Source organism: Meles meles, chromosome 3 (genome assembly GCF_922984935.1).
Source record: "Meles meles chromosome 3, mMelMel3.1 paternal haplotype, whole genome shotgun sequence".
In the NCBI taxonomy this organism is placed as follows: Eukaryota; Metazoa; Chordata; class Mammalia; order Carnivora; family Mustelidae; genus Meles; species Meles meles.
Window position 1 is genome coordinate 98491201 of NC_060068.1, and position 20763 is coordinate 98511963.

General features: G+C 38.4%; 1 protein-coding gene across 1 annotated transcript in view; it reads right to left on the reverse strand.

Annotated features, from left to right (window-relative positions):
• The window catches only part of SPINK5 (serine peptidase inhibitor Kazal type 5), a 79720-nt gene that overhangs the window by 26563 nt on the left and 32394 nt on the right, over nt 1–20763 (reverse strand). The window contains exons 9-19 of the mRNA XM_046000562.1: nt 19777–19904; nt 17912–17999; nt 15749–15876; nt 14419–14500; nt 12903–13030; nt 10655–10736; nt 10199–10326; nt 7441–7489; nt 5072–5199; nt 3419–3509; nt 506–633 (exon numbers count right to left, since the gene is read on the reverse strand). Of these exons, the coding sequence (XP_045856518.1) occupies nt 506–633; nt 3419–3509; nt 5072–5199; nt 7441–7489; nt 10199–10326; nt 10655–10736; nt 12903–13030; nt 14419–14500; nt 15749–15876; nt 17912–17999; nt 19777–19904 (1160 nt within the window). The remainder of the gene's footprint in view (nt 1–505; nt 634–3418; nt 3510–5071; nt 5200–7440; nt 7490–10198; nt 10327–10654; nt 10737–12902; nt 13031–14418; nt 14501–15748; nt 15877–17911; nt 18000–19776; nt 19905–20763) is intronic.

Here is a 20763-nt window from a genome sequence, read left to right on the forward strand (position 1 = left end):
AGGTAAATGCCCAGCTCTCCATATTGTTTTTTGTTTTTAATGTTGCTTAAAGAATAAGACACATGCATCACAGGAAACCAGCCAACAAATTTTTAGCACTACATTCTTCTGGAAATATGAAGATCTTGTCCTTCTCAGAAAGCAATGAGGATGCTTGAAAATATTTACTAGATGTTAGCAAACGTTCAATTTGGTAGCACCTAATGATCACATCTTTGGATTATTCATGGTAGTAGGTATGCAGAGAACAGGTATCTCAGTCCTTAGATGCCATTAACTCTGGAGAAATCTGCTGTGAGCACATGGTCCAAGAACACTTTAGAACACTGAGAATACCTCAAAGAAATGCGCAAAGTGTATGGTTTTATAACTGTAAATTCCTGAAGTCCATGCAAAGATAGCTTCCAGATCTACTTCCTAGAGAAAACCTTCAGTGTGACCACCCTTGCCTGCCCCAGGCCTATCTTTCTCCACACTCAGCAGCAGTGGATGTGGCTCTACTCACAAGAAGGCTTCACACATGGAGCACGTGTTGCCATGCATTTTCCCATCTGGGCCTTCAATGGGGTCGTTCTCTCTAGTGCAGGGGAGTCGTCCGTTTCTCACATAGTTACGGTATTCACTGCACAACTCCTACCAAATGAGGGTGGATTTAAGAATTAGGTAACTAAATACTGGAGAACTCCTCCACATCACCCCTCTGAAAACTGTGATAGAATGCTCCCAAACAGTGGATACATCAAAACGGTGATGTAGAAGGTCAGTGTTACCAAGATACTTTTCAGGGGTCTAGGTCACACATTATCTGGAAAATAAGATTATGTTACTGATCTCATTAGAAAACCTTCAATTCAACTCAAATATTATTCTGGGCTAGGTACTGTAAGATAGATGAAGAATCATCTATTGTTCCTTTCAAAAAAAAATTGGTGATTGGCAGAATAGTATTTCTTACCCCCCAAATTTGTCCAAGTCCTAATACTCAAATCCTGTGAAAATATTACCTTATTGGGCAAAAGGGAATTTGTGAATATAATCAAGTTAAGAATGCTGAGATGGGGAGATTCTCCTGGATTATCCTAGTGTCCCCAATGTAACTGCAGGGGTCAGTTCCTACAACTGGAAGAGTGAGACAGGAGAGACTGAGAAGCGTTAACTGCAGAGGAACAGTCAGTCAGAGACATGATGCTGTTGGCTTTGAAGATGATGGAAGGGGTCTAAGAGCTAAGGAGCATGATGGCTTCCAGAAGTAAGAAAGCAAAGAGACAAATTCTCCCCTATAGATTCCAGAAAGAAACACAGCCCTACCAACCCTTTCAGTTCAGTGAGACCCAGGTCAGACTTTTAATGTAAAAACCAAAGATAATAAGTTTGGGTTGCTGTAGGCCACCAGGTTTGTGGTAATCTGTTAGAGCAACCGTAAAAACCAAATACAGAGTATTTAGAGCCTTTAGAGAAAGTGCACAGAAGCATCTGTAGTTAGAATAAAACAAATGATATAATTGAGAAATAAAAAAAAAATGCTGGCATAATAGATGACAGAGTTATTAAGTATATTGTTTAAATGGGGAAAATCTGGGGCACCTGGGTGGCTCAGTGGGTTAAAGCCGCTGCCTTTGGCTCAGGTCATGATCCCAGGGTCCTGGGATCGAGCCCCACATCGGGCTCTCTGCTCAGCAGAGAGCCTGCTTCGCTTCCTCTCCCTCTGCCTGCCTCTCTGCCTACTTGTGATCTCTGTCTTGCTGTCAAATAAATAAATAAAATCTAAAAAAAAAAAATGGGGAAAATCTTTGCAGAGCAGCTAATACTTATTCTGAGACAGGAAAAGTAGTCAGAATTTTGACAGAAGAAAGGGATAGTCATGTCTGAGTATGAGAGGGCCATACAGAAAGTAAAGTTCATTTCATGTATAATCCTGAAGACTTAAGGCACATGGGGGACTGTGCTGATATACATGGATAAGTTTCCCAGGACTTCACAAAAAAATGTACATAATAATATTTTATAAGTGAAGAAAATAAGACACAAACTATTTGCCTTACTGGGAGGGAGATGCAGCCAGTATTTGAGGCCTGGCAGTGTGAGTCCAGAGTTCAGGTTTTTAACCATATGTGACTGAGTCCATAAGATGGACTACCTTGAATTAATGCTTGGTGTGTCCAAGAAGCAACAAGGTGGTCACTGTAGCTGGCACAAGGGTGGCAATGGGTAGAGTAGGAAATGAGGTCTGAGAGGTAGCAGAGGGCAGATCATGCATGGCATTGTAAACCACTTTCTAGTGGCCTGGTTCTTACTTGGAGTGTGATGAGTAGCCACTGGGTGGCATAAGCTGCCTTATGTTTTTAAATAATTACTTTGGTTTCTGAGTTGAGGGTAGATTGTAGGGAACAAAGGTGAGAGCAGGGAGAACAGTAAGAAGTCAGGTCTTCCAAATTATAAAAGGATACAGAAGAGGAGAAATGAAGAGTTGACCGTACCCTATAGGACTCTTACAAATGGTGACAGGGTGCAAAATCTAAGGTATATCATGGGCATTATAGCCAGAACTTGTGGTCTAATTGCTAGCTCTCAAATTATTAACTATATGTATTTTCTAACTTCTTATCTGAGCCTCTGAGTCCTCATCTATAAAATACAGATGACAATACATACATTAATAGTTACTACAAAGATCAGTCCTAAAATTGCTATACCATATGGCATATAGCAGTAAATAAATAATTAATAGCCACCACCATCATCATCATATGAGAATGGAAACCCAAGGCTCAAAAATACCATTAAGCAATTTCCCCCAAATCTCACAGAAAATTAATTGGGATTAAAATTTAGGGTTTGTCATAAGATACTCTTAATCTCACAAAACAAACTGAGGGTTGCTGGGGGGAGGGGGGTATGGAGAGGGTGGTAGGGTTATGGACATTGGGGAGGGTATATGCTATGGTGAGTGCTGTGAAGTGTGTAAACCTGGCAATTCACAGACCTGTACGCCTGGGGCTAATAATACATTATATGTTTATAAAAAAATTTAAAAATTATAAAAAAAACAGGATTTGTTTCTGTTTTGTTTATTTAGAACTAACCATCCTTACATAAAAAGATACAGAGAAAAATCTAAAATCTGCCTATATTGGTTTGTATTCAGACAACAAGACAGCCATCTGTATACACTTGTTTTTTTGGGATAATACTATTCACATGGGCAGTGGAGAAAATGATGACTGACCTCTTCTCAAATGCACAAGCAACTAAATCATATTTAGTGTGAATGGGAAGAAGGGATCTTCTTATACACAAGGATCCAAATACATGATCTCTTCTGTGAAGTCAATAAGGACACTGGAATGAGGAGGTGGGAGTGGGAGACTTGTCTAGGGGAATGGAATATTTATGTGATTCTAATATCTAAAACAGTTACCTGTGCTGCTTCTCTTTTCACTTTCTCAGGCTTTGCTTTGTCCTTTCCTTCCTTGCCATTATTTTTCTTCTCTTCTTCTTCTTCAAGTTTGCTGCAATTAAAAACAAAGAAGATACAAGCTAAGTACAATTTCCCATTTCTATGATAACGTATTTTAAAAAGGGATGAGGACCTTTCAGACTTGGTCAGATTCACACTTCAGTAAAAATTTATCCAGTCTAAGAGATTCTATCATTATCACTGTGCCCAATAATGCAGATAATAAGCAAAATAATAATAAAATATAATCCGCCTTAAGAAAAAAAACTAGCATGATCTTTTATCAATATGAGACCCTCAAGTAGTCTTGATTCCATCAGTCTTATCCCATCAGTGACTTCAATGATCTGAAAGAAACCACAGTTACCTGGATTTTTAAAATTGTGCAACTTTTTGTATGTAAATAACAACCATATTAGTGATGAAAGCTGAGGTGATACCAAGTCAGATGATGAGCCCATAGTCAAAATAAACCATGTTTCACTATAAAATTAAAATTTTAGATATCATTTTAAGGCAATTAATATTCAAGTTGAAGTTCAAGTTGTAGAATAATTATCCAAGTCCAAGAAGATTCAATAATTAATATGTTAGGTTGATCATGAGCCTAAGCTTCTGGCTTTCTTGCCATTTTCTATTGATACACAGCTTATCAAAGCTGGAAAATCTGATCACATTCCCAACTAGTCATCACCACAGCATGGACAAATGGATCAAGCGAGAAAAGAGTCTTGATTTCCTGAATGTCAGGCTACTGTGTACACTACTGGCCTAGTCTGTCAGTCTCTCCTTTAAGGAACTATGTGCATATACCTGAAATTGGACAAGGACATGTGCAATTTTAGGGACAAAAATAACCTTACACCTTTTCAACAGATATTATTCAAACATTTTCCTCAACATTTACCTTAGCATGAGACTCTGTAGAGGATTAGGAGTCTAAGAAGGAGGAGAACCTGAGGAAGGAATAATCCATTTCTCCTATACTGTCTCACCCAATGGAGCTTTGGTCCCACTCACCAAAACGATGGCCTAAAAGTCCCTGGACTTGGCTCACAAGAAAACATTTCAGTAAACATCTATTGTATGGGCTTGCTTCTTAGAGGCTTTATTCTCTATGCTAAACCACTTATCAAAGTGTTTACTTCAGCTATACACAGTAATGTTCCTGAAAGGATAAATGCAATCCATTCCACTTCTCATTTGGATTATTTGAACACTTCTTTCCTACTGGCTTCCTAACTTCTGTCCAACTGGTTTTCCCTTAGCCAATAGCTGAATATATTCACAGAATCATAAAATGTCAGGAGTAAGAGAGAGAGACAAAGATATCACTGCATCCAGATCATGAAACTTCTTCTCTCAGTTATGAATGATGATTATAAAGTGTTCAAAATATAAATTAAGACTTTCCCATGGCTTAACTAGATGATAGACGATAACTGGATAGAGAATCATACTGTCACTGTGATCCATTATTACTTAATGTCTTGTCCATGTGCTTTTAAACTTACATTGCATACACACCACAGTATATATTCTACACATTTCTGAGGAAACTGAGACTCAGACATGACCGATGATGAAGAGATTCAGTGGGACAGATGTACTCACAATAGGCTTGCACACATGGCACACTTGTTTCCATGCATTTTGCCATCGGGGCCGCGGACAGGGTCATTCTCCCTGGTGCATATAAGCATCCCATTCCTCACTTGGTTCCGAAATTCACTGCAGAGCTCCTGGAAAATATTTTTTCAGAATGACTCTCTACCTTTCCTATACCTTTGTCTCTTCTGAGGAATAAATGATGCAGAATAGAAGAAAAACAAAAAGGGATGACAGGGAGCAGTAAATTAGTAAGTATATATAAAGCTTCCATCGTGGACTCAGAACTGTCCTTGCACTAGAGTGGATCTGGAAAAATTTATCATCATCATTCTCCCAAAGCTGCTTACACTCTAGGTGCAGAATAAGGCTGACAAAATTGGCAGAGAACAACACACATATATTTGTGTTATGTTACATATCACACTCTGTGAAAGCTATGAAAGATCAAAGGGCCAGGAGTTCAATGGACCAAGAAGAGGAGGCTTCCTGCAGAAACTTCCTGGAAGAATACTGCTGAGCCTTCATGAGAATGAAGGGCATCTTGCCATTTGCAACTACTTGGGTGAAACCAGAGGACACTGCTATATGAAATAAATGAGACAGAAAAAAAAAAATATGGTATGACCTTACTCGTATGTGGAATCTGAAAAGGCTGACCTGAAAGAAACAGAAAGTAGAGTGGTATTTGCCAAGGGCTGGGAGGGTGGAGGAAATAGGGAGTCGCTGGTCAAATGGTGTACATTTTCAGTTATAAGATGAATTAAGTTCTGGAGATCTGCTTTAGAGCATGGTAATTATAGTTAGCAATACAATAGTATACTATGCAGTAGAACTGAAACTTGCCAAGAGAGTAGATGTTAAATGTTCTCACCACAAAAAAAGAAATGTATTTATGTCATAATGTGATGTGATGCAAGTGTTAGGTAATGCTATAGGAGTATCATTTTACAATATATGAATGGACCAAATCAAGACAATACACACAATGTTAAACTTATACAATGTCGTATGTCAATTATATCTCAATAAAGCTAGAAAAGTTAAAATGAGAAGAATGAGCAAAAAAATTGGTGGCTCTCGATTTGTCTTTAGAAGGCTGAGAAAGAAAAAAAGAAATGCACAAACTAAAAAATAAAGATATATCTGAAATAAAGATATGGAGGAGAGGGCAACTGTGAGTCCTTGGAGAAACTGACACGTTCCTGGGAGCTCCTTGATAAAGTAGAAGGATAGGGGATGCAGATTTCAAACAGGAGAGGTACAACAGGAGCAGACGGAAGGAGAAATGTGTTAAGACCGACTGAAAAATCTAAGGTGATTTAGCAGCTGATCAGATAATATGGATAAAACAAGTGTTCAATTCTAAATTACCAATAAAAAGATGGTTTCAGGGGCGCCTGGGTGGCTCAGTGGATTAAGCCGCTGCCTTCGGCTCAGGTCATGATCTCAGGGTCCTGGGATCCAGCCCCGCATCGGGCTCTCTGCTCCGCTGGGAGCCTGCTTCCTCCTCTCTCTCTGCCTGCCTCTCTGCCTACTTGTGATCTCTCTCTCTGTCAAATAAATAAATAAAATCTTTAAAAAAAAAAAAAAAAGATGGTTTCAACTAACAGAAAGAAAGTTCATATGAAAGTGAGCCAGTTTAAAGATGGACTTTTAGGGGCGCCTGGGTGGCTTAGTTGGTTAGCCTTCAGCTCAGGTCACGATCCCAGAGTCCCAGGATCAAGTCCCACATGGGGCTCCCATCTCTGCCGGGAGTCTGCTTCTCCCTCTGACCTTCTTGCCTCTCATGCGCTCTCTCACTGTCTCTCTTTCAAAAAAAAAAAAAAAAAAAAAAAAAAAGATGGACTTTTAAACTGTGTTAATTTTCCCCAAATAAATATTAGGCTTATACTTTGCATTTATTAGGTAATAAAATCCATAAAGGTAAATCTTGTTTATGTTCATGATATAAGAGTAATCCAACATCACATACAGACAGATTTCTTGTGCTACTTGTGACAACAGAAATCTAAGAAAAGCCAAATATGGAGAATATACTCTACAGAGTAAGTTAACCCTCTCCTTCTTATAAAATGAAACTCAAAATCTCATGGAGCACTGGGTGTTGTGCAAAAACAATAAATACTGTTACGCTGAAAATAAAGAAAGAAAGAAAAAAAATGAAACTCAAAATATGAATTATCATGCAAAAAAATTGGTACTCTACAAGCTTCTACTTGAGACCACTTTTTACAGGTGAAAGCTTTTTTGTTGTTGTTCATTTCAGGCACGGCAATTGAAAAGGAAAACCTTTTTGCTAATGAGATATCTAGAATACCTTAAGGAGGAAACAAATGTCAAGGCATAGCATTCACAGTCCTGAAAAAAATTACCTTTGCAGCTTCTCGTTTAGGCTTTGTTCTTGCTCTTTCTTCTTGCTGACTATAAGGATCAGGAGAGAGCAAAAGAAGAAATGGGTCTTAATACAGTAGAGTAGATTCTTAACATTTACATGTTGATCATCTGTTGCTTTGACAATTCTCAAGCACCACCAAAGATCCACTCACAGCAATTTGTAATTTTATTGGGTGATAAACAGAAATGATTCATTTCACCTCAAGAGAACAGTGTACAAGAAAAAGTCCCTTAATGAGTAAACCCATTCAGCTCCTCAGCAAGTACACAGCAGTAATACTTTCCTATTGGCTGATTCTTTTGCATCTATAATAGCTCTCGATAAAGTGCTAATATCTGGCTTGTACAGCATGGTGGTTAAGAGGACAGATTCCGGAGCTATAACGAACACAAGAGATGTCTGAACCTCTCTCTGCTTCCTCATCTTTAAATGTGGAAGAAAGGAGGGATAGGAGGAGTAGTAACCACATTCTTCTCACAGGATTGTTGTGAGCATTGAGTGAATTGATACTGTAAAGCAACTAGAGAAGTATCTGGTACATAATGAAATGATTGACAAAAGTGATATAAATGATCACTATCATCATCACTGTAATTATTATTAAGAGTGAACCCTCCCAAAAAAGGCATATGATGGAAATGAAGTGAGAGTGATAGCCCTTAACCATTTTTGATAACTAATGGTGTTGCAAATCAAGATTAGCACAACTAGATCTATAATCTAAACAATTTAATCCTGTTAAATATGTAAAAAAGTTTTCATTTTAAGATATAAAAATGTGTAAATAATATGTAAAAATGTTATGGTTCAATCAACATAAGACTTTTTCATTTATCAAATTAAAACCTTTTTAAAAGGTAAAAAGACGGGGTGCCTGGGTGGCTCAATCAGTTAAGCATCTGACTTCAGCTCAGATTATGATCCCAGGGTCCTGGGATTAGGCCTCAGCAGGGAGTCTGCTTCTCTCTCCCTCTGCGCCTTTTCCGGGCTCATACTCTCTGTCTCAAATGGATAAATAAAATCTTTAAAAAAAAAGCTGAAAAGATAGCTTGTATATGGTATGAACGTGTGCAAGAAAAGACTATGGAGGGAAAATGATTCTCAAAAAAGCAAAGAGCCTTTGCTAACATACCCACAAAATATGACATAGTCAATCTTTATTTCTTTTTGGTAAGGAAGTTTGACAGTGATGGGAGAAAATTACTAAAATAGGCCCCAAATTGCGATGTGTCTCATACTTCTTTATATGGAAAGTGATCTAAACTTTATCATGAGTCTAAGTTGACTAAAAATTTAAGAAGCATTTTCTTTCCATACTGGGAAATTACCAGAGGATGCAGCAAAGCTGATCACTAGGTGGCAGAATTACTTCTTTGTCACTGAAAGATGAATGTCCAGGTAAAGAAAAACAGACTGAAAGAAGCCTAACTACAGGCAAATATAATCAATTGCCAGAAGTTATAAAGGCATTGCTAAATGATTATATCTACAGCATACAGTGGAAAACATCATTTTCTTTTTTTTTTTTTTTTAAAGATTTTATTTATTTGACAGAGAGAGATCACAAGTAGATAGAGAGGCAGGCAGAGAGAGAGAGAGAGAGGGAAGCAGGCCCCTGCCGAGCAGAGAGCCCGATGCGGGACTCGATCCCAGGAGCCCGAGATCATGACCTGAGCCGAAGGCAGCGGCTTAACCCACTGAGCCACCCAGGCGCCCCAAAACATCATTTTCTTCATTTTTTTCCCCTGCACTGATATTTCCATCATTTCCAACTTCTCTGGGCCTTTTTGTTGTTATCTATAACTCAGGATAATGCAAGAAAGACCCACTTCATATGTTTATTGTGAAGCTTAAATGGGATTAGGTATCAAAGCTTTTAGCAAGTATGTGCCAATTACATGCATTCAATAAATGTTGGTTATGATGATTTGGTTATTAGTGCTTTCATGCCCAAACACTAAGGGACCAATCTTTGGGGTTATATATAATGCTTTTCACCAGGGAAGACTGAATGACTAAATCTTTACAGAGATTCTGGGCATATAGAAAAATCAACTGGAGTATCCCTTAGGATAAAGATCAAAAACCTTAAAGGATATCATAGACTTTTGTTTGAGAGGATACATCGTGTCATTTATTCTACAGGTGTATTTTACTCCCCTGAAAACTAGAATCCAGCCTTTACCACTCCTAAAGCAGGCTTTACCTACTTCAACTATTACAAAGTTCATCTTCATGTCGCACCCAAATCTGTATCCCTAAAGATCTCATCCATTTTAATTCTACTCTTTGAGTTCAGATAGTAAGAAGAAAGGTAGTAAACTAAAACGAACAAACCTTTCTCTTAAAATTTTCCATGCACGATAATAATATTTTATATGTAATCTCATCCATTCCTATTTAAGCTGATAATCCTTCAGAAAACCAAAAGCAATTTGTATGGTTATCATAGAGTAGTCTTTTCTCTGAATAAAAGATCTTGAGTTACCTTGAAAATATCCTAAAAGAAATTATTACAGTTCTCTTTAGATCACAATAATCATCATCTGAGAGCTCTCCACTTCTTGTTTTTGTGTTTTCTTGTGTGTGGGTTTTTTTTTTTAATTTAAATTCATTTATATGTGACATCTAAGAATGACCACTGCCCTGAAGAGAAAAACGCATTATTCACAATTGTTTGAAAACTTCTCTCAGTTCTTTCTCCCTCTCCTTCCGAAGTCCTGGGCTCTACTCACAAGAAAGCCTCACACATGGAGCACGTGTTGCCATGCATTTTCCCATCCGGGCCCCTGATGGGGTCATTCTCTCGTGTGCAGACAAGCTGTCCATTCTTCCTTAATTTGCGGTATTCACTGCATAATTCCTGTGAAATTGAGGAAGGAAGTTTGAGGTTTTGAACACAGATCGGGTCAAGTTGGAAACAGCTAAAGTTTAGACTTTTTTTCTTAAGTGGGGATCAGTAATTGGCTTATTTTAGAATAGCTCTTAACTGGGAAGACATGACTATTTTTAAATGATAAAAGTTACACACCCTTGATCTGGAAATAGTCACACATGCACAAGGGTATATGCTCATATATAAACAAACATGAACTGTACAAATGTTTCCTACAGTTTCAGGGGATTTATGAGTTTCCTGGATGCCATCTATGGAGTCCAGGTCCTCTGACTTTTGGAGAAGTTCCCCTCACCTCAAAGGGAGCTGTGTTCTCAGATTCTCTCTTATTTCTTGACTCACTTTCCTTCTTTTTCTTTTCTTCTTCCTCTGTTTGGCTAAAAAAACAATGATTAAAAAAGACATCAGTAAGGATCATAGAATGTCCAGGTTGAAAGTGACCTCAAATATCACTTAAATATTACAGTTAATAATTATTAAATTCTGGGGTCCCTGGGTAGGTCACTCAGTTAAGCATCTTCTTTTGGCTCAGGTCATGATCCTGGGGTCCTGGACTCGAGCCCTGCATTGGGCTTCCTGCTCCCTCTCCCTCTACTTCTCACCACCTTCCTCCCCTGCTTGTGCTCTCTTTTTAAAAAAATAAAAAAAATAACAAACAAACAAACAACCCCCCCCCAAAACCCTTACTAAATTCTTACTATGTGCCTGACCTGGTGCTCATTCTATGAAATCTTCCAAACTGTATGTTATAAAACTACTACTATAACCCCATTTACAAATGAGAAAACTGACAGAATGGATCAATTTCCCAAGGACACAGAACTAACAAATGTACACTATAGATTTAAACCCTAATCCAGAGGAAGTTTTTTCATCTTCCACTACTCAAGATTTCCAATACTCAGTAGGTCTGATTACTGTCTAGCTTTTCCTTAATCTGCTAGTAAATTCTCTACTTATATCATCCTTGAAACCCCATAGAGGTCATTCTACCCCTAAGTCCTCAGGCTGTTAGGAAGATGCTCCTGGCATTGAGCCAGACCCCTTCCAGAGCTTTCACTCATTGCTCCCACTTTTATGCACAGAGACAACCTAGACCTAATATCGATAAAACAAAAGCTACTTGGAAATTTCAAGACCATGACTCCCCCTTTGCTAAATGTACCGAGGCTTAAGAGTCCTTGAAGGACACTGTTTTATTCATTTCTCCTTCTTCTTTTATTTTTTTTTTAAATTTTCATTTACTTTTTAAATTTCTTTTTGGTGTTCCAGAATTCATTGTTTATGCACCACACCCAGTGCTCCATGCAATACGTGCCCTCCTTAATACCCACCACCAGGCTCACCCAACCTCCAACACCCCTCCCCTCCAAAACCCTCAGTTAGTTCCTCAGAGTCTCATGGTTTGTCTCCCCCTCCAATTTCCCCCAACTCCCTTCTCCTTTCCGTGTCCCCATGTCCTCCGTGTTATTCATTTCTTCTAAATTTGTTTTTGCTTTTCTGCTGTAGTGGTCCTCTCATAATGGAACACAAAAATGAAGCAGAAGAAGAGAGAGATGTTGAACATACAGTCACACATATCAATTTATAGCTACTGACCATGCTCAGTGCTATGAAGCAAAGTCTTGATTATCATGAAAGACAAAGTGTGAAGTTAGGGATGTAGAGTAGGCTTTACCATGGCTGTTCAAGCTGATGAGACACCTGGGAGGGGCTCACTCCACCAGATACTCATCATTCTTATTCCAAGTCATTCCTCTAGGTCCTGTGTATGAACTAATGTACCATTTCACATATTGGTATGTTTGCTTTGTGATGTGTTGTGTAATTTCAGATGACTTCATAGCCCTCTCTGCAAGGGTAAGATCCTTGTTTTACATCCTGTACATTTCCACAGGAACCCAATTAGTGATTGATAAGCAAGAATGATTCTTTGGAGTTGGTTAGGAGTGATGTCACCATGATGGTAACATAGGTGGTTGTTAACTTCCCTTCCCTTCATCAGAACAACCAGCTTCTATTTAAGACACGACTGAGAATCCTAGAACACAAGGACAAGCTTGAAATATGCATTGCACCTCAGAGACCAAGCCAGACTGAATTAGAAAGGTAAGAGCAGCAGCTACATGTAGACCCCATTGCCCCCCCGCCCAGCACAGAGCAGAAATTACTCTTTGATAATGATGACACTGTGCAAAAATGCCATTGACAGGAAACAAACACAACTTAAGAAATAAAATATAAAAAGTTAAAATTAAAAAACAAAAAACAAAGCAGAGGGGAGCCTGGGTGGCTCAGTGGGTTAAAGCCTCTGCCTTCGGCTCGGGTCGTGATCCCAGGGTCCTGAGACTGAGCCCCGCGCTGGGCTCTCTGCTCAGCGGGGAGCCTGCTTCCCTTCCTCTCTCTCTGCCTGCCTCTCTACATGTGATCTCTGTCTGTCAAATAAATAAACAAAATCTTTAAAAAACAAACAAACAAACAAACAAAAACAAAGCAGAGAGGACAAAACTCTCCCTCATTTTCCCAGGTACAGCGCTACTCACAAGAACACCTGACACATGGAGCAGGTGTTGCCATACATTTTCCCATCTGGGCCCTGGATGGGGTCGTTCTCTCGTGTGCAGGGGAGTTTTCCGTTACTTACAAGCTTGCGGTATTCACTGCACAGCTCCTGCCAACATAGAGAAAGCAAGCTGGATACATTTTATTTCTATTCCAAGCAGAAGACTGGAACATCAACATTGGCAGAAACTAATGTTATGCTTCTTTGACACCAGGACTTTATTTGTGTTTCTCTCAAATGTAAAATTTAATTCAACAAAAAGAACTCATCATTTACTAAGAGATGGAAACAAGACATAATGGGAAGTCACAATATAATAAATGAGGTAGACAAGTAAACTCCACTATAATCTAAACACATTAAAACATGGGTGGCAGAGCCAGGGTGGCTCAGTCGGTTAAGTGTCTGCCTTCAGGTCAGGTCATGATCCCAGGGTTCTGGGATGGAGCCCCAGGTCAGGCTTCTGGATTGGTGGGGAGTCTGGTTCTCGCTCTCCCTCTGTCCTTCCTCCTGCTCTGCCCTTCCCCCTGCCCTGCCCATCTCCCACTCATGCTTTCTCTCTCCCATGCTCTCCCTCTCTCTTGCAAATAAGCAAAATCTTAAAAAAAAAAATTGTGTAATATAATAAGTGCAAGTATACAGGTACAAGGAAATCTGAGAACCCAGAGGTTGGGGCCATGAGATCTGTTGTGAAAACTGGGAAAGACGTCACATAACAAGAATAATTTGAGTGAGACTGAAGAGTAAACAGCATTTTTTTGGGTAAGAAGGGGATTGCAGAATATGCATACAAGACCCTTAAGTTGGGAAACAAAGTAGGAAACCACATGGGCATATAGCAGAACATGAATTTCTGAATGAAGGTGAACCAAATAAGAAGGGAGAGATAAGAGATTGAGGTACATCCTATAGCTGATGATGAGCCACCTGTGGCATTTAACAGAACAGTACTGCAATCTGATGAATATCATGAAGCTTTACTCTAGCTCAGTTGGGGAGGACAGTTGGACAAGGGAAAGACTAGAATCTAGAAAGAAAAGTAGAAAACTTTCATCTTCTAAATAATAAGCAGTAACAACTTATAGAAGGCTATGGAAATGAATACTGTAATTTCAGAAGTAAAAATCAGGCTTTCTGTGTGCAGAATGAAGGTATTTTATCTCAATTCAGATGTGAAATTTCAAAAATTCATATATAGAAAGTACATATGTATAGTCTCTAGAAAGTGGTCTGCAAAAGCTAACACAGTCTGTAAGTGATGAAACCAGTGTTAGAACCCAGTTTTTTCAGACCTCAAATAATTTTTACTTTACAGGATTAGTCTTGGAAGCAGCAAGAATTGATGAAGTTCCCACAGCATTAATCTCAATGTCACCTCCAGATTAAAGGGTTAGGATTTCCTGGCAATTTATAGTGGATGATATCCTACCCTTTAGACTCTGAAATATGTTCAAATTAGAACGCCAAGTAGGACTCAATGGGTGGATTCCACTCACTGTATATGAGGGTGTTTTTTCAGATTCTCTTTTATTTCTTGCTTCTACTTCAGCCTTTTTCTTTTCTTCAGCTTCTGCTTGGCTAAATTAGAGGGAAAAAATGAGAAGAATCCATTGGACCAAGTACAGGCAATTATTTGTCCACATTTTTGCATTGCTACTCTGTCTTCCCTCCTTAGGAAGAATAATTTTGTCTTTTTATCACTACATACCAATGAGAAGAAACCAAACAGCCTTTAGTATGGTAAGATACCATAACTTCTTCATACTTTTTGCTTAACACTGAAAGAAAGATAGTGATTGTGGATCTGGAAAGCTTGCTTTCTATCAAATACCTTTCTTGCCTGTGGTCAAAAAAGAAATACCATCAATGTCCATTAAGGAGATAGCAACACTAGTACCATTGTGACATTATACCTGGAGGCTGAAAGTGGCCTTTATGAAGGACACTGACTGGTTCCCTTGTTTCAAAGAGAGGAGCTGAGGCAGAGAAGGCTTTGGCTATACTTTTAGGACAGTGCTATAATCATCCAAGGTCTCTCTATCACATCATGCACACCTTAGCTTTATTAATTCACCTTAAATGTATTGCTTATTCATAGTTGCATTATCTAAAGATAAAATACAGTACAAGTACAAAAAGGCCAATAATTTCCATACATTGATAAACTAAATGAGCCTATATTTGCTTTGTACAATAGAATTGCATGGAATCTATGGTTAACCGATGCTACTTCAACCACACAAGGCTGTCAATCAAAACAAAAGAACATAGATTCGAAACAGGAATCAACTACTTAATCTGAGTTCAATCAGATAAACTGGGAGCTCTTCCAAATTTTGAAAGCAAACTGCCAATTCTAACTTACTTGAGAAATGTCACGTTATATAAAGTAATATTTAATTTTGTAAGGGCTCATGATTGCTTGATTGGCAACATTAACTCTAATCATCAATATCTGCATTCAGTGCTTGCTTTGGACAGCAGCCTCTCTGGAAGATGAGCTGCCTATAAACTTGTATAATAGATTCACATGTGAAGCTTCAGTGCAGGGAGAATGTGGTATTTGCACAAGCTCAGGGCTGCCAGGATGTTCCAGTGGTAAGAGAATGAGTGTCAGGGAAGTAGACATATTGGACCAGATAGCTCTAGGTTCTTCTCCCAGGTCTACCGCTAACATTCTCAGTGTAAGTATTCCACTTATTCAACTCCCTTCCCTGTTTTGAGCCACAGTTTCTCCATTTACAAAAGTAGCTAATTCTGTTAGACTCTCTGTTAAGTCCCTTCTCTCTCTGGCATTCTTTAGACACTCTGGTATTCTATACTCACTAGAAGGCTTGACACATGGAACACAGGTTTCCATGCATTTTCCCATCTGGACCACGAACAGGATCATTTTCTCTGGTACAGAAAAGTATTCCGTTCTTTGCATGATCCTGATATTCACTGCAGAGTTTCTAAATAATGAAAATGAGACAGTTTACATATCATTCCCTATTCTGTTTATACATTTTATTTTATTTTTAAAAATATTTTATTTATTTATTTGAGAGAGAGAGAGACTGAGATAGTGAGAGATAACAAGAGCAGGCAGGAGAGGGAGAAGCAAGCTCCCTAGTGAGCAGGGAGCCCAGCATGGGGCTTGATCCATGAAGGTAGATGCTTAACTGACTGAGCCACCCAGGTACCCCTAAACATTTTTTTTTTAAGATTTTATTTATTTATTTGAGAAAGAGTGTGAGAATGAGTTGGTGGGGGGAGTCAGAGGGAGAGGGAGGCAGAGAATCTCAAGCAAATTCCATGCTGAGCATGGAGCCCAATGTGGGGCCCGATCTCATGACCCTGAGATCAAGACCTGAGCCAAAGTCAAGTGTCGATTGCTTACCCAACTGAGCTACCCTCACACCCTCTGTTTATACATTTTAGATGTTGTTAATTAAAGATATCAGAGAAAAGGAATTAAGGATAAAAAATAAAGCTTACAGGATTTAGGATCATTGCAAAATTTTGTGATATTTCTCTCTGTATAATAGACACCATTTAAGTCAACAAATGTAATAAGAGGATATAAATATAAATGTGATTTAGCTCTTTTATCACTCAAGTGGACAGGAGTAAAGAATTGCAATATAAAAAGCTAAGAGATATGACAAGCACAAGGGGAAGAATGATTCATGGAAGTACAAGAAGAGTTTACAGCTGAGTTCTATATCTTTAGGATGTGTCCAGGTAAATAGTGTGGCAAAGGTTCTCTAAGAGGAATTATGACATTTATGCAAAGACAGAGGAGCATAAAAGACCATATTATTTTGAGATAATCTATTATTGTCAGGAATAAAGAATTAGCGAGATAAAGAGAGGAAAGTTTGGGAAGGGGTCAAAAAGGAGACCTTCATGATAAGTCAAAACTAGATCACTGAACCTTGAAGGGAATTTGGACTTTATTCTTAGGAAATTGGAAAATTATAAATATTTATAAGAGAAGAACATATGCAAATCTGTTTTAGAAAGACCACCTGGCTAGATGTGTGAGGATTTGAGTAAATGGAGACCAAAGTTGGAGAAACTATGTAAGAAAATAAGGAAAGGAAAGGAGGGAGGAGGGTGGAAGAAAGAAAGGAAAAAGAACAAGGAAGACAAAGAGGAAGGAAGAAACCAGAATGAATGATAAAAGGAATGTCTTGATTTGAGAAATAAAATTAAAGGATTGAGGGAAAGAAATCAGTTGAAAGTGAGGCCTAGACAATATTATGGAATTACATGAAATCAGAAGGGTAACTAATGAAGTAGGCTGTTTTATGAAACTGTGAACCACACACTACAGAAGCTGGGGTAACTCACTGTTAAAAGTAAGTTAAATAGGAGTGAAATGGTCCAAATATCCTCTAGGATACCCTCAAATGTTGGTTTTCCATAAGATCACTGAGTTGTGGAAATATTTCCCACTCTATAAAAACAATGTGGAAGATGAACTGAATATTGAGGATTGAGGAAGATGTTGGTAAGAAGCATAGAGACCAGCCAGAATGATAATGCATCAACACAAAGGAAATCTATTAGATGTATGAGCGAAGTTGGTAGCAGGAGAAAAAAGGACAAATGACTAGCTAAGAGATGTTTAGAAAGTAGAATGTGGTATGATTTTAAAGAGAGAATATTAAAATGTTACATAGAATACCTCCAAATATATGTGTGATACCACACATATCAAAATTTGAATTCAGATAATGCTTTGATATACTACCTTCGTTTAGGAACTATTCTACTAATTAGTAATTCTACTAATAGACTTGATTAATTTCCTCCAAATAGAACTAAAAATTGTAATGCTGAATTATTCTTCTAAAGCTTATGAAATACTAACTATAAACTACTTTCCAGAAAATCCATCAGTAGTGGAGGAAAATGAACCAATATTGAAAATGTGTTCTAGAGTAAAATGCACACACACCCCACAAAAGTCACAATTAAATTGACCAAACTAATCCTCACCTCAATTTCTCTCTTAACTTTGACTTTTTCCTCAGTCTTCTTCAGGTTTTCATGTGCTTTATTTTTTTCTTCTGAAAAACGCTGTTTGCTGGAGAAAAAAACAAAAATAAATAAATGAATACAGGTGCTTCAAATACTCATGTTATAAAATAGTCATTTAGGGGGCTCCTGGGTGGCACAGTCAGTTAAGTGTCTGCCTTCAGCTCAGGTCATGATCTCAGGGTCCTGGGACCGAGCCCAGCATGGGCCCCCTGCTCAGCAGGGAGTTGGTTTCTCACTCTCCCCCTGCCCCTCCCCCTTTGCTTGTGCTTTCTCTTTCTCACTCTCCCTCTCAAATAAATAAATAAATAAAATCGTTAATAAAAATAAAATAGTCATTTAGGTGCAAGTGGAAAACAGCCACGTGTTCATGAGTTCTAGAAAAAACCATGAATCCATTCCATTCATCTTAGGGCTCCTGATTGAAATCTTCACTCTTTCTCCAAAGAATCTCTCTTATTTTGCCCTCAAGTATGATATTTCTTTCCATTGAAATGACCGTTTTTGTCATCTTGCCTTCTTTTAAGTATTCTCAGCTTAAATTCTGCCTTCTTTAAGAAGACAGAACAGACCTCAAAGTGAAAATAAACTGTATATCTGCCATTGTATTTTTTTTTTTTAGATTTTATTTATTATATGTGCTGCCGAAGCGAGCACTAGATTTTATTTATTTATTTGACAGAAATCACAAGTAGGCAGAGAGGCAGGGAGAGAGAGAGGGAGAAGCAGGCTCCCCGTTGAGCAGAGAGTCCAATGTGGGGCTCGATCCCAGGACCCTGAGATCATGACCCGAGCCGAAGGCAGAGGCTTAAACCCACTGAGCCACTCAGGTGCCCCTGCCATTGTATTTTCATAGCTGAATATTCTCTTATGGCATAGTTCTTACTCTGTCTTGCAACGTGTGTGTGTATGTGTATGTGTCTGCGTGTCCATGGCTTATTTCTGCTATTTAACTTTAAGCTTCATGAGAGCAGGGATCTTTATTCATATGTTCACTCAACATTTGGCTAGCAACTATTTTTTGTCAAGCGCTGGCCTGGTGCTATATATAAAACAGACACATACCTGGTCTTGTTCTTGGAACTTAGAACCCAGTCAACAAATGATCACAGAAGTAATTACAGAATTGCCAGCTGTGTTGATTGTTATTAAATAAAATTATTAAGAGTTATAAAGACTGTTTTCAATTAAGACTTTTAGGAAGTCTTATGCAAAGAAGGATAATCTTGAAATGTGATCCACAGAAGAAGAGACACTGGGTAGCCAAGACTGAGACAACCTGGCAGTAGGACAACATAAACGAGAGAGCTTCGAGGATTCAAGGATCTGAAACAGTGACAAGACCTGGTCTGAGATATCTTCATAAATGCTGTAATTATTGCAGAATTTGCACTCCCCCCCAGGTCAGATGCCTGATATGAAAAGATAAAGTTAATCCAAGTCACATATAAACATGAAGTTTTCCTGGGAGACATCTGTTCTTTCACTCAGGATAATTTCTAAAGGAAAACAGTCAAAAGTCTTGGTACGTTTTGCCCTCATTCTCTATTATGACTATCTTATAAAAAGGCTCACAAAGGTGGTGGGAGGAAACAATAAGAAGTATTTTGTAATCCAGCCCTCTAACTGGAAAACAGAATCCATTTGTATTCAGAAACAGACATATATCATTAGGATCTACTTACTAGGTGATATCATGATTTGCAGAAGACAGAAAACTGCTCAAATTTTCAACAACAAAGCTGCACCTCAACATTGTTCTTACTCACCATTCCCACCAATGTCCACTTTACCCATCCCTCTAAAGAACCCGCATCTGGACTCACAAAATTTCAGCACACAGAGCACATTTGTTGCCATGCATCCTGCCATCAGGGCCACGAATTGGGTCACTCTCTCGTGTACAATAAAGTCTTCCATTCCTCACTTGGGTTTCATATTCTTTACAAAAATCCTGCAAAAAGGTAAGTAATTACATTTAGCACTTTTCTACTCCTTAACACAGAAAATGTGTATCATGGATTTATAGTCGAAGAATGTCAGGCCTAGAAGGTGTTGGTAAATGTGTAACATATTAATGAGGATTAATAAGAAATAGTAATTATGTTATGAAATTACTACGTACCTGCACTTACTATGTGTATATTTATTAAAAGATAGAAGAACTGTGTGGTGCCTGGGTGGCTCAGTTGGTTAAGTGATCAACTCCTGGTTTGGCTCAGGTCATGATCTCGGGGTCTTGAGATTGAGTTCCCCTTGGGCTCCACACTCAGCGGAGAGACTGCTTCTTCCCCTCTCCCTCTACCCCTTTCCCAACTTATACACACACTCTCTCTCTAAAATAAATAAATAAATCTTTTTAAAAATGTAGAGAGAGAGTCTTTTTTTTTTTTTAATTCATTTATTTGACAGACAGATCACAAGTAGGCAGAGAGACAGGAGGAAGCAGGCTCCTCGAGGAGCAGAGAGCCCGATGTGGGGCTCGATCCCAGGACCTTGAGATCATGATCTGAGCCGAAGGCAGAGGCTTTAACCTACTGAGCCACCCAGGCGCCCCTCTTTTTTAAAATGTAAAAGAGCCTTATAAAGAATAAGGCTGAGCAAATATCTCGTAAAACTAGATGACTCTTACTAACTTTTAACTATGAAAAAAGGATTACCAAAAAAAAAAAGATCTTTCAATGAATTCCAAGAAAGACATAACAAAATGCAACTGCCAAGACAAAAGAAAAACGTGTCAACAAGCAGAATAGAGAATCTGTAAGATGAGAAGCTTAAACACTATTTAATATGGATCAAATCAAGAACAATCT